General features: G+C 44.5%; 1 protein-coding gene and 1 long non-coding RNA gene across 3 annotated transcripts in view; both read left to right on the top strand.

Moving 5' to 3' along the window:
- LOC310758748 (uncharacterized protein) overlaps nucleotides 1-13143 on the top strand; it is a 299601-nt gene extending 286458 nt beyond the window's left edge. For both annotated transcript variants that reach the window (XR_014545866.1, XM_083605669.1), the window contains one exon: nucleotides 12546-13143. Coding sequence is in view for 1 of the 2 variants with exons in the window: in XM_083605669.1 (XP_083461795.1) it covers nucleotides 12546-12599 (54 nt within the window). In the remaining variant the exon portion in view is untranslated. The remainder of the gene's footprint in view (nucleotides 1-12545) is intronic.
- Nucleotides 8165-9873, top strand: LOC310760120. The gene is made up of 2 exons (XR_014546791.1): nucleotides 8165-8347; nucleotides 9550-9873. It is a non-coding gene; the product is annotated as an uncharacterized lncRNA (long non-coding RNA).
- Nucleotides 13144-13645: the final 502 nt, after the last annotated feature.

Raw genomic sequence — 13645 nt, 5'->3', positions numbered from 1 at the left:
AGAATGACTCCCAGGCTGCACACCTGGTCCTTCAGGGCCACAGTTACTCCATTCAGACCAGGGAGTCCTCCACACCTGCCCGCCTTCTGTCCCCCCAAAACAGTACTTCTGTCTTGTCAGGATTCAACCTCAATCTGTTAGCTGCCATCCATCCTCCATCCGCCTCCAGACACTCACACAGGACCTTCACCGCTTTCACTGGTTCTGATTTGAAAGAGAGGTAGAGCTGGGTATCATCTGCATACTGATGAACACCCAGCCCAAACCCCCTTATGATCTCTCCCAGTGGTTGCATGTAAATGTTGAAAAGCATGGGGGAGAGGATGGAACCCTGAGGCACCCCACAAGTGAGAGCCCAGGGGTCTGAACACTCATACCCCACCACCACTTTCTGAACACGGTCCAGGAGGAAGGAGCAGAACCACTGTATAACAGTGCTCCCAGCCCCTCTAGACAGTCCAGAAGGATGTTATGGTCGTTGGTGTCCTCTGCAAAAATAAAATAAAATAATAAATACACACATGCACACGAATCACAGAATTGTAAAGTTGGAAGGTACCCCAAGAGTCATCTATTCCAAGCTCCTACAATGCAGGATTGGGTTACATCACATGTTTCTTTCTCAATATCTGTCATTGACAATAATAAAGAGAGTGATTGATTGAATCTGGCCGCATTCTGTAAGGCCTGGAAGGTATTCTGTAAGCTTGGGTGTTGTTAAGTCAATAGATACAAAATCACATAGCCGAGATGACAACAAAGAGAACAATAGTTTGGGGAATCAGAATTTCAGGGTCCACAAACATTTCATAAAATGCAAAATGAAAGTATTTCAAATGATTTGGATTGTTGAGTGACAACAGTTGATTTGGCAACAGTCTCTAACACCATTCTTCCCTTTTCCTGGTATAAACCGTATAAATACCAGCAAAGCTTCCATAGATTCTCCACCCTTCTCTTCATTGAGCCTTTTCCTTCCATTAGCATTGCGACTGCAGCCAATCTTCCACCATGAAGATGCTCTACGTTCTCTTTGCTGTTGCCTTCTTGGTCTACCAGGTCCAGGCCAATCCCAAACCACCATCTGAGGATGAAGCCAAGGAGCCTCTTGACCCTGAAATGAAGTTGAAAGAGGGTAGGTTGGGCTGAAATTCTTTCATATTGCAGCTTGTAGAGGAATCCTAGAATCACAGTTAGAAGTACAACTCTAGGTTAGCTCAGCCATATTATTGCAGAAAGAGAATTGTTTTGACTTACAAGCTTTAGTTATGATGGACTTTCCAGCCTCATAGGAAGGACCTGGGCAATCTGGTTCATTGTCCAGCTCATCATGATGCATTTACTTCTTTTTGAGTTTGATGGGACTTTGTGTTTTAGGACTTTCTTCTTGACCTTCCTTCAGAGGTTGGGATGGGCTGTTTCCCCCCCAGAATCCTTCAGAAGCAATCTGTCAGGAGCTTCTTTGTGGCAGTGGCTGAGACTGGAATCCAAATTTGCAGGGCATCCCTTTTCCCATGTCCTCTCTCTCGCTTTCCACCAAACCCTTTCCCTAATCTTAGTGCCATCATTCCTGCCCTAGTTCCTGAGAGGGACCTATGATCACTGTGAGAACAAGATGCTGGACTAGATGGTCCACTGGCCTGATCCTGCATGTACTTATTATTTTCTTTATATGCAAATTGAAACATATCCATCATTTGAACTTCAGCCTTCTATGAATTTTTCAATGTGGTTCGCCTAGCAAATAATGTTACAAAGAAGCATCTATTAGGGGAAAGTTGTCATGTTTATAGCAAACTGCATTCAATATGGGCATAATTTATTTAATGGGATGCCTTACTCACCTTTTTCATAATGACCAAAGGCAAAATATAAAAATACAGATACAGTGGTACCTCGGGTTAAGTACTTAATTCGTTCTGGAGGTCTATTCTTAACCTGAAACTGTTCTTAACCTGAAGCACCACTTTAGCTAATGGGACCTCCCACTGCCGCTGCGCCGCTGGAGCATGATTTCTGTTCTCATCCTGAAGCAAAGTTCTTAACCCGAGGTAATATTTCTGGGTTAGCAGAGTCTGTAACCTTAAGCATATGTAACCTGAAGCATATGTAACCTGAAGCGTATGTAACCCGAGGTACCACTGTAGATTTAAAATAGATGTAAAATGTATAAGTCGTACAGAGTCTAAAAGCAAATAGTTGAAACCAGCAAGGGCATAAAACAATAAAAGGAAGCAACACACACAACCCCCACAAAAAAATATTTAAAAAGCCAGTAGAATATTGATTGAACTGCTCCATTGGTGGTTGGCACCCACTAGAACTGGTAGGGCAGAAGGCAAGGAGGCCAACAGTGGTTGAGTTCTACAGGGGCTACAGGAGGAGGAAAGCAACAAGCAGTTTGAAATAAGAAGGCAGGCAATAAGAAGTTCACAAACGTGGAAAGATAAAGATAAACCAACCAAGGAAGATTGATTGAATAAGCTGACAGGTTATGTTAAGTTTGGCAAGTTTGACAACAAGAATCAGAGACCAGGAGGAGTCTGTGATTAGAGAGGGGTGGAAGCTTTGTGGTATTTGAAGAAATGTAATAACAGACACGGGTGGAGCTAGGGATGCGGGTGGCACTGTGGTCTAAACCACTGAGCCTCTTGGGCTTGCCAATCAGAAGGTTGGTGGTTCAAATCCCCATGATGGGGTGAGCTCCCGTTGCTCGGTCCCTGCTCCTGCCAACCTAGCAGTTCAAAAGCATGCCCCAAAGTGCAGGTAGATAAAAAGGTACCGCTTCCACGGGAAGGTAAACAGCGTTTCTGTGCACTGCTCTGGTTTCAATGTTCCGTTGCACCAGAAGCGGCTTGGTCATGCTGGCCACATGACCCGGAAAAACTGTCAGTGGAGCGGACAAATGCCGGCTGCCTCAGCCTGTAAAGCGGCTCCCTTGGCCTGCAGGAGCTAGGCCAATGTCTGGAGGCAGATGGGTTGGGGGTCAATAAACAGAAGCTGCACCCTTACCGTTATTTCTTGGATATGAGAATTTGGAAGACAGTTATTTTGGATGGGGCACCAGATGTCCTGAAGGAGCAAGTGTGCTACTTGGAGGTGCTCCTTCATTTTAGATGGGCAACGAGTGCCTATGCCCAGTAATCACTGACAGTCTCCCATATAGACTTTAATGAGCTCTGTGTGGATCTGACCTTGAAAGTGGTCCAGAAGTTGAGGCTGGCACAGAATACTGCAGCCCAGATGCAATGGGGCACCATTGGACAGGAACACATCCTGCACTGGCTGCCAGTGAGAGAACAGGTCTGATTCCAGGTAGTGACTAAGAATGATGGGGAAATTTCATTCAGTTAGCAGTTAAAGGTTTAGCTCCCTAATTCACACTTTCCTGGGAAATACACAAATGGAAACACAGCCATCCTTCAAAATTGACACATTACTCAATTTTGGTTTTAAATATTTTTTATTAGGGTTTATAAAGAAAAATGCAAAGATTATCGTCAAATATCTTCTCTTTTTTTGGTCCAAATGAAAACATTAATCTAGAGGGGGCAAAGAAAAAGAGAATAACAGAAAATACTGGGGTAAAGCATGTCTAAATAGGCAGATATTAATGAAAATGGCATGCAACAAGTACCATATTATGTACAACTGCTTTGGAAAAATGTCTGTCTTTGCTTGCAAAATATGCGTTTATTAGGAGAAAGCTGATGAATTTTCATGAGGACTTTTTAAAAATAAAATCTGCAAACTAGTATGGAAAGGTGGTGAATGGAACTTTGGTGGTTGTTTTTTTGGAGGGGGTGGAAAATGAGGACTACAGAGAAACTGAATTTGACCAACTCACCCAATGCTCTTTGCTGGCCACAAGGCTGAGATGAGATCTTGTTCAGAAAGAAACAAGATCACTGACCATGCTGCAGAGTAGCCTTACCAAAACCTGTGCAGATGTTTACAACAGTATAACCAGCAGCACCTGTGTAGGGAGAGAAAGTCCATTGTTATATCATCAACATCCTTAATTTTATTTTGGTTAGACACTTTTCTTACCGCATACTGCAAAGAGTTATAGTAAAACCAACCCCCAAAAAACAACAATAAAAATGAAAACCAAAGCTAACAATAAAAAGGTGGGAACATATATTATGCTCTAATTTGGAAAACTTTGCAGAAAAGCAGTGTCCGCTATGTTACAGTGAGATAAGACTAAGCTAAGCCAAAGAACGGAGAGCTACCTGATAAGCATGTTAAGGTCTCTTGCCTTTCCTTTTTTTCCCTGCAGAAGATGTTCCCCGGCCAAGAAATGCCATGGTATGCAATGCTATGGGGGGAAATTGCCGCCCCGGATGCTATGCCAATGAGAAGCCTGTTGGGAAATGCTTTGCAAGTATGTATTGCTGTGTGGGATTCCAGTAGAGAGCCTGCTCAAGAGAGATGCAAGGAAGACCAACAGCGTACGTTCGGAACAGAGGAAGAATCCACCTCCCAATCAAGATGGATTAATGCTAAACCTCTCTTTTTTTTAATTAAAACTGAGTTTGCTTCCAATTCAGTGGCTATCTAGTATTTTATTCTTCCTCAAATCATTTGATCACTTCTAGTTATCACTAGCACTAAACTGCCATTGTTGCTGTAACTACTACTACAGACTCCCCCCCCCCGCGCCCCCAATTATCTGAAACAGTCACAATATTCTTGATTTCTTGATATGATTTATTATACAGTGGTACCTCTGGATGCAAACAGGATCCATGCCGGAGCCCCGTTCGCATCTAGAAGCAAACGTAACTAGCGACGGCACGTCTGTGCACACGAGCGTCGCTTTTAGCCGCTTCTGCGCGTGACGTCATTTTGAGCATCTGCGCATGTGCAAGCGGTGAAACCTGGAAGTAACGTGCTCCGTTACGTCCAGGTTGTCACGGAGTGCAACTCAAACGTGCTCAGCATGAAGCATATTCAACTGGAGGTATGAAGATGTCTTCACCCCAGTTTGGTTCCCCTTTCTCACATACACAGCCCAACAAGACAACAACAAGAATCCCCTGACAGCATACAAATCAATCTGGCTAACCTGATTCAAAAATACACACTCGCACCCCGGTCGCACACAAAAGCAACTGTCACTACAACCAACCAAAGACAACTAACCACACCCTAAGGCACACCCAACCTCTCTCACCACCAAGGAAATACAAGAAGTGAATAGTAAGAAAACTCATACAAGTAAAGCTGACACATCCCCTCACACACACTAAGTAGAATAATAGAAGCATAACCACCTCACCTGCCACTCCCCCTTTTTTCTTTCTTTTTCTTTTCTCTCTTTTTCTTCTTCCTAACTGCTTAAACCAATTCATAAACCAAGAACTTATCCATTGACCACTAATAATGAAACATGTGTTACAGATATTTTTGTTACGAAAAAGGAGCAATGCTGGCTGAGTGCTCCAGATGGCTGGAAAGCCAAACAGGATGTTGCTGTTTTGGGACTGTACCGTGGGAACAAAGGAACAGTCTATTCACTCCACTGAGCACCGGATGTTAGCTCAGAGTGTCATCTGACATGTACTGAAAGTACATGGGAGGAGTTATTCTCTCTCTGCTGTTGATGTTGAGTGAGTGCAGACACGTTTTCTCTGTACTGCTGGAAAGACAGAAATAAAGGCATGTAAATACATTTCTGTCTGTCTCTCTCCCCTCCCTGGGAATGGCAGGGGAGGAGTGGTTGTGTTCTCACGTTTGAGGAGAATCGCCGATAGAGATCTCGCCTTGTCTTGCCGGGAGTCGCTGACGGGGGAGATCAACAAGGAATCCAAGCCGGGCACCTGAAGAGTGGCCAATTCCTCTGACTAAGGCTTGAATTCCGACAATTTTCCCACATTTATTATGCTATTTTTGTGATATTAAAATGACATGAGAAAATGTGGTATACTTGTTTGTATAGCATTATTCTTGTTCATAAAACCCAATTTTAAAAAAGAAGTAGTTTCACATGCAGGAGACAGAAGAATAAGTCTTGCCTGTGTATACTGCAACAAGATACCCCCACCACTAAAAACATCCAAAAGGTGCAGAAAAGGAAAGACCTAATGGATCAAATGGTTGGAGCAAATCCCTTTTGAGAATTTTTTTTTGCCACATTTGGGGGCTATTCAGGTTAGAAAAATTTGGGGGACTCAGTAGAGGTGTGCAAAAGTATGCATGGAGTTGAAAAGGTAGAAAGGGAGCTGTTTTCGTCCCTCAGGAAAGAGCTGACGGGAAAAACCCTTCTCCGTCTGAAGCTCTGGAGAGAGCTGTTGCCAGTCAGAGTAGACCATATTGGGCTAGATAGGCAAAAAGCCTTTTACAAGGAAGCTGCCTGTCTTCCTAAAGTTGGGTAAACCTTCAGTCAAAAGCATTTCAAGAGCTTCTGAGTGGGCATTGAGAGCTGCCCTTCAAGAGCACTGGCACAGAGTTGACTCAATCCTGCTCCTAATTTATTGGTGCTTTGCCAGAAGAAGAAGAAATATATTTGAATAAATACCAGGGACTCTGCACACCTTTCCAGAAGTTGTGAGAACCTCTGGGTTCTTTACTTCCATCAGAAATTGTGGACATATGCAGCTTACCTTTGAGCATGAAGGCCCTTCACCTTGTCTTTACTGTATAGTCCTCTTCTTGGTTCTCCATAGCCCAGCCAGGCTAGATTTGTGGTCTGCAGGCAGACTGAAAAAACAGCACAGATTCCGAGGCTGAGTGTGCTGCATATCAAGCAGATGTTAAGCTGATGGGTTCTCTCAGAACAAAAAGAAAAGGAGTGTTTTTCAGTTAGGAACCGTGGGGGGTGTAAAAATCCTAGAAGGAATCGAATTTAGAAGGAGGGCTGTCGGTAGAGATGGGGGAGAAAGCTGATTCAGTTCACATCTAAAGGCAAATCTACCAACGTTGCACTTTCTGAGGCAATATATTAGCTGAACCACGGCCATCCATCAAAAGCAACACTTGTCTGCATTTTGCAATGCAGTTCTTAAGCTAAGCAAAATGTACCCAAAATGCATACATCAGGGTAAAATGTGCACAGGGATGCATATATTGTTAATATATGAAACTGCATTATCTTAGGGGAAATGGCTTGCCAAAAATGTGTGCATTGGGCAAAATTGCATCGAAATACATGTGCATTGGGATAAATTTGTAGCAAGATGCTGATGAATTTTCAGGAGGACTTGCCATTTCACAAACTGATATGGGAAAGTGGAGAATTACATTCAAGTTTTGGAAAAGAAAAAGAAGAAGAGGAGGAGGAGAAAAACCAGAACGGACAGATTCACCCATCTCTGGGTAAGCTAGGTTCTGGCAATACATTGACAGGAATTTATAGACTCATAAAATCTACCTAACATGGATCTGTCCAGCTTCTTGGTTCATTCATTGGCCAGCTGTTATTAGCTTATGTGAAGACAGAACATAGCTCTTAGGGGTAGCTGAGGCCATGTTACTGCCTGCTGCAATGGACAGGCTGGTGTCCTTTCCATACTACATGCAGAATCTTACAGGACTAGCACTTGAATCTTACTTAACACTGGTGCTGGGACCACACTAAGCATGAGGCTAACTTAGACTGCTGCTGTCTCTCCCCTGACAACAGAGGCAGCTGCCCTGTGCTGTCCAATGGGAGAGTTGGCCCTGAAAACATGTCCCCCAGTATTTTGTAGTTTCTCAGGGGGGAAATTGGTTGAAGCTTGGTCCCTTCATCTTTAGCTGTCAGACTGATGCAATGATTATATGGTGCAAGGCTTATAGCAGGAAACAATACATTCATTCTAACACCCCCAGCTCCACTGATTACAAAAGCCTCACCTTGCTCTTGCCAGTTTCCCCGGTTTCAACAAAAAACATTTGAGGTGCCTTCTGAAAGATGTCCGCAGTTCAGGTATTGGTGAGTCAATTGATGCTGAATTGCCTTGCTAAGGTGAGAACACAGAATCAGCGTTTGAAAGAAGCAGAATGCTAATCCCAGCAATTGTTGGATTAACTGTAAAGTGAAATAGTTTCAGGTGGTTTCAACCAATAGTTGATAATGGATATTTGATGTTGGCAGCAATCTCAGAACACCCTTTTCCCAATTTCCTGGTGTAATCTGTATAAATACCAGCAGTGCTTCCAGAGATTCTTCATCCTTCTATTTTTTGAGCCTTTTCCTTCCATTAGCATTGAGGGTGCAGCATATCTCCAACTATGAAGATGCTTTATGTTCTCTTTACTGTTGCCTTCTTGGTCTTCCAGGTTTGGGCCAATCCCAAACCACCCTCCAAGGTTGAAGGGGAAGCCAAGGAGCTTCTTGAATCTCGTGTTTATAAAGATGACGGTAAGTTGTGCTGAAGAACAACATTTCAATGTATCTATGTGGGGTTTCTTGTCTGTTAGTTTGGTTGTAAGTTGCCTTGGGTTGTCCCAAGCAAGATGACGTGAAGGACTAATTTAATTAATTAATTAACCCCCTGTAGTCATTGAGAGGTGAGAAAGAATTCCAGAATCCCACTTGGATGTGCAACCCTAGGTTAGATCAGCAATGGGGTTGCATAAAGAGAATTCTTGAGACTTACAAGCTCTAGCTGCCATGGACTTTCCAGCCTCGCAGGAAGGACCTAGGCAAACTGGTTCATTGCCCAGCTCATATTGGGATGAGGGAATGCATTCAGGTTCATTATTTACTGAGTTGGACAGGAATGTGTGTTTTAGGACCTTTCCCCTGATTTTCCTTCAATGGCTGGGGTGGGAAGTTTTCCCCCAGATTCCTTTAGGGGCAATCTGTCAGAAGTTGCATTGTGGCAGTGGCTGAGAATAGACTCAAAAGTGAGTGAGGCATTCCCTCTCTCTGTGACCCCCTTTTCTCTATCTCCCACTCCTTCTCTCTTTATCTCCTCCACCATTTGTTTGTTTCACTCCTCCCCTGCCAGTTTCTGAGGCCGCTGGACTGCAATTTGCTCACCCCTACTCTAGGGCACGGCTGAAAACTCATCTCCCCATTCCTTTTTTGGGAGGTGGGGAATTGCTGAAAACAGTTTCGGCTTAAGTTACCCTCAATGTTATCTTCTGTAAGACGTAAGACAGGCATAGGCAAACTCGGCCCTCCCGATGTTTTGGGACTACAACTCCCATCATCCCTAGCTAGCAGGACCACTGGTCAAGGATAATGGGAATTATAGTCCCAAAACTTCTGGAGGGCTGAGTTTGCCTATGCCTGAAGTAAGATGTTCAAAGAGGCATGCTGTTTGTGCATCTGCACCTTCATATTTCTCTCTGGGAATTTGTGTGCTTAATGCTGCAGCCCTGCAGCCATTTATCTGGTAATAAGAATGAGGGAGAGATTCTATTCAGTTTGCACTCCAGCCATTGTTTGAAATTCGCCCCTTCTGTGAATTTCGCAAGGTGGTTCCCAGCTCAATGATGTGTACAAAAATGCATATGTATTTTCTACTGAAATCTGTCCTTCAAGAAGTCCTTTGCTCTTCGAGAGCTCTTCAAATATTTTGAAGAATGCTGCCCTTTCTTTCTTTTTATATGCAGGCCCTGGACTGAACCCAGAACCAAAGGATTCTTCACGGTTTCAGGTGGTTCTGTGCTCCGACAACGATGGCTATTGCCTGCCACGTGACTTCCAGTGTCACAATGGCTTGGCGTTCAAGGAACCATGGAACGACTGCCCGTTTTCTGATGTTCTGAAGTGCTGCGTGCGCTGATGCAAGAGAAGGTAGAATCCCGAGAAGCCCCCGGCAGAAGTTTCTGTAAGCACGAGGAAGAATGAGGAACTCACTCTGAATAAATCATGGGTTAATTGATTCCAATCCTTTCAGCATCTTTCATCTTTCAATAAACAACCTATTCACACAGCCTCCTCAAATTGTTTTTCTTTATGTTTCCAGTCTAAAAGGTAAAAGTAAAGGGATCCCTGACCATGAGGTCCAGTCGTGGCCGACTCTGGGGTTGCGGCGCTCATCTCACTTTTTTGGCTGAGGGAGCCGGCATACAGCTTCCAGGTCATGTGGCCAGCATGACTAAGCCGCTTCTGGCAAACCAGAGCAGCAACTGAAATGCCATTTACCTTCCCGCCAGAGCGGTACTTATTTATCTACTTGCACTTTGACGTGCTTTTGAACTGCTAGGTTGGCAGGAGCAGGGACCAAGCAACGGGAGCTCACCCTGTCATGGGGATTCGAACTGCCAATCTTCTGTCAGCAAGTCCTAGGCTCTGTGGTTTATCCCACAGCGCCACCCATGTCCCGCGTTTCCAGTCTAGATCCCTGTATATGCAGCTACTGTGCTCCTTTCCCCCCAGTTTGTTGGTGTGCACCATAAAATTGCACCACACTGTGTTGAAAGTGTGCTTCTTTCCTTGCATTAATCTGAATTTATGAGAAAACTTCCCTGCCAATGCAGCTTGGCATCATTTGGCATCTTATAAGGCTAATATAGCCTCCTGAAGCTTTGCACAAATATCCTGTTTCCCACTGAATGCCAAGGGTTTCCGAGAAAGTAACAGGCAAGCATATGTGTGCATCTGCCTGCTTAATCCCTTCGTTTTCCATTTCCCACATCACAATGAAACCAGATGAAATGCTCTCCTTGCAGGACTGGATGCTGTGGAAAGCAAAGAAACTGATTCCTGTACTGCAGGGGGCAGGATTACTATGATTCTAGGAATATAACCCTTGATTGATTCCTGGCAGGGAGGGAGGCTTCTTACCTCTCTCACCCTCACCTAGCCAGGTCCTTCAGGCCATTTAGGGCTTTAAAGGTCAGCACCAACGCTTTGAATTGTGCTTGGAAATGTACTGGGAGGCAGTGTAGGTCTTTCAAGACCGATGCTATGTTGTCTCAGCTGCCAACCCAAGTCACCAGTCTAGCTGCCGCATTCTGGATTAGTTGTAGTTTCCCGGTCACCTTCAAAGGTAGCCCCACATAGAGTGCATTGCAGTAGTCCAAGCAAGAGATAACTAGAGCATGCACCACTCTGGCAAGACAGTCTGCAGGCAGGTAGGGTCTCAGCCTGCGTATCAGATGGAGCTGGAACCCTGAGGCACCCCACAATTGAGAGCCCAGGGGTCTGAACACTCATACCCCACCACCACTTTCTGAACACGGTCCAGGAGGAAGGAGCAGAACCACTGTATAACAGTGCTCCCAGCCCCTCTAGACAGTCCAGAAGGATGTTGTGGTCGTTGGTGTCCTCTGCAAAAATAAAATAAAATAATAAATACACACATGCACACGAATCACAGAATTGTAAAGTTGGAAGGTACCCCAAGAGTCATCTATTCCAAGCTCCTACAATGCAGGATTGGGTTACATCACATGTTTCTTTCTCAATATCTGTCATTGACAATAATAAAGAGAGTGATTGATTGAATCTGGCCGCATTCTGTAAGGCCTGGAAGGTATTCTGTAAGCTTGGGTGTTGTTAAGTCAATAGATACAAAATCACATAGCTGAGATGACAACAAAGAGAACAATAGTTTGGGGAATCAGAATTTCAGGGTCCACAAACATTTCATAAAATGCAAAATGAAAGTATTTCAAATGATTTGGATTGTTGAGTGACAACAGTTGATTTGGCAACAGTCTCTAACACCATTCTTCCCTTTTCCTGGTATAAACCGTATAAATACCAGCAAAGCTTCCATAGATTCTCCACCCTTCTCTTCATTGAGCCTTTTCCTTCCATTAGCATTGCGACTGTAGCCAATCTTCCACCATGAAGATGCTCTGCGTTCTCTTTGCTGTTGCCTTCTTGGTCTACCAGGTCCAGGCCAATCCCAAACCACCATCTGAGGATGAAGCCAAGGAGCCTCTTGACCCTGAAATGAAGTTGAAAGAGGGTAAGTTGGGCTGAAAATGGTCATTCTTTCATATTGCAGCTTGTAGAGGAATCCTAGAATCACAGTTAGAAGTACAACTCTAGGTTAGCTCAGCCATATTATTGCAGAAAGAGAATTGTTTTGACTTACAAGCTTTAGTTATCATGGACTTTCCAGCCTCATAGGAAGGACCTGGGCAATCTGGTTCATTGTCCAGCTTATCATGATGGATATACTTCTTACTGAGTTTGATGGTACTTTGTGTTTTAGGACTTTCTTCTTGATCTTCCTTCAGAGGTTGGGATGGGCTGTTTCTCCCCCATAATCCCTCAGAAGCAATCTGTCAGGAGCTTCTTTGTGGCAGTGGCTGAGACTGGAATTCAAATTTGCAGGGCATCCCTTTTTCCATGTCCTCTCTCTCCCTCTTCCCCCAAACCCTTTCCCTAATCTTAGTGCCATCACTTCTGCTGGCTCCAGTCTCAGATGACTCTGGGGTTGCAGCGCTCATCTCACTTTACAGGCTGAGGGAGCCGGTATTTCTCCGCTCCGCAGACAGTTTTTCTGGATCATGTGGCCAGCATGACCAAGCCGCTTCTGGCGCAGCAGAACACTGAAACCAGAGCAGTGCACAGAAAAGCTGTTTACCTTCCCGGGGAAGCGGTACCTATTTATCTACTTGCACTTTTTGGCATGCTTTTGAACTGCTAGGTTGGCAGGAGCTGGGACCGAGCAACGGGAGCTCACCCCATCATGGGGATTTGAACCGCCAACCTTCTGATCGGCAAGCCCAAGAGGCTCAGTGGTTTAGACCATAGCGCCACCCGCATCCCTAGCACCACCCATGTCTGTTATTACATTTCTTCAAATACCAAAAAGCTTCCACCCCTCCTGGTCTCTGATTCTTGTTGTCAAACTTGCCAACTCCACATAGGGGATGAGGAAGGATGTTAGGTATAATATGCAGCAGGATAAGGGGAAACAAGGAAACCATGGAGGGTTGGAGGGGAAGTTCACATTTCTTAAAAAATATTGGGGGAAACCAAATATGTAATTAACTTTTGAAAATCAAAATTAAATTGTAAAAAAAAGGGGGGAGGCAGGCAGATGGAAGCTGGCTGGAAGCAATCTGAGGTTTGGGAGTGGGGAGTGCCCAGTTTGCCCTAATGGAACAAAACTACTTTCACCATCATGGTGGTCTGCCAGCCAGAATCTCCCCTCGCATAAACTTAAGTTCCTGAGGTCTTTGCTCTTTTCTATGGCTATTGACCCTTGAAGTATTTTCACGAATTCTGCTTTCCTCTTTTATATGCAGACCCTGGGCTGATGCCCCCGCCAGATGATTCTGAACGACTTAAGGTGGTCCTGTGCCAAGGCTTCGATGGATACTGCCTGCCCCGGGGCTTCTCATGTCACAAAGGCTTGGCATTCAAAGAAGTGTTTAACAACTGCCCATTTTCTGCAGTTCTGAAGTGCTGCGTGCGCTGATGTCAGATGGCAGAGTCCTGAGAAACCCAGTGGCAGACCTTTCTACAATCACCAGGATGAATGTGCCACTCCACTCCTTTCGCAGAAGTTGCTGGTTAATTGATTCTACTCCTTTCACCAAATCATGGGTTAATTCTCCCTCCTTCTTTCAATAAACGACTCATTAACTGCACATAAACGCGGCTCAGGTGGTTTTTCTTTGTTTTCTGTTTGCCTACATGAAAGATTGGGGAATCTGAAATCCCTGCTTATTTAATAATAATAATGATGATGATGATGATGATGATGATGATGATGATGGATGGCTAAATTGGGGCAAGGGA

This window comes from Podarcis filfolensis (genome assembly GCF_964270895.1).
Source record: "Podarcis filfolensis genome assembly, chromosome: 3".
Classification (NCBI taxonomy): Eukaryota; Metazoa; Chordata; class Lepidosauria; order Squamata; family Lacertidae; genus Podarcis; species Podarcis filfolensis.
Note: the sequence above shows the minus strand (reverse complement) of the source record. Positions and strands in the feature narration are given on the sequence as shown.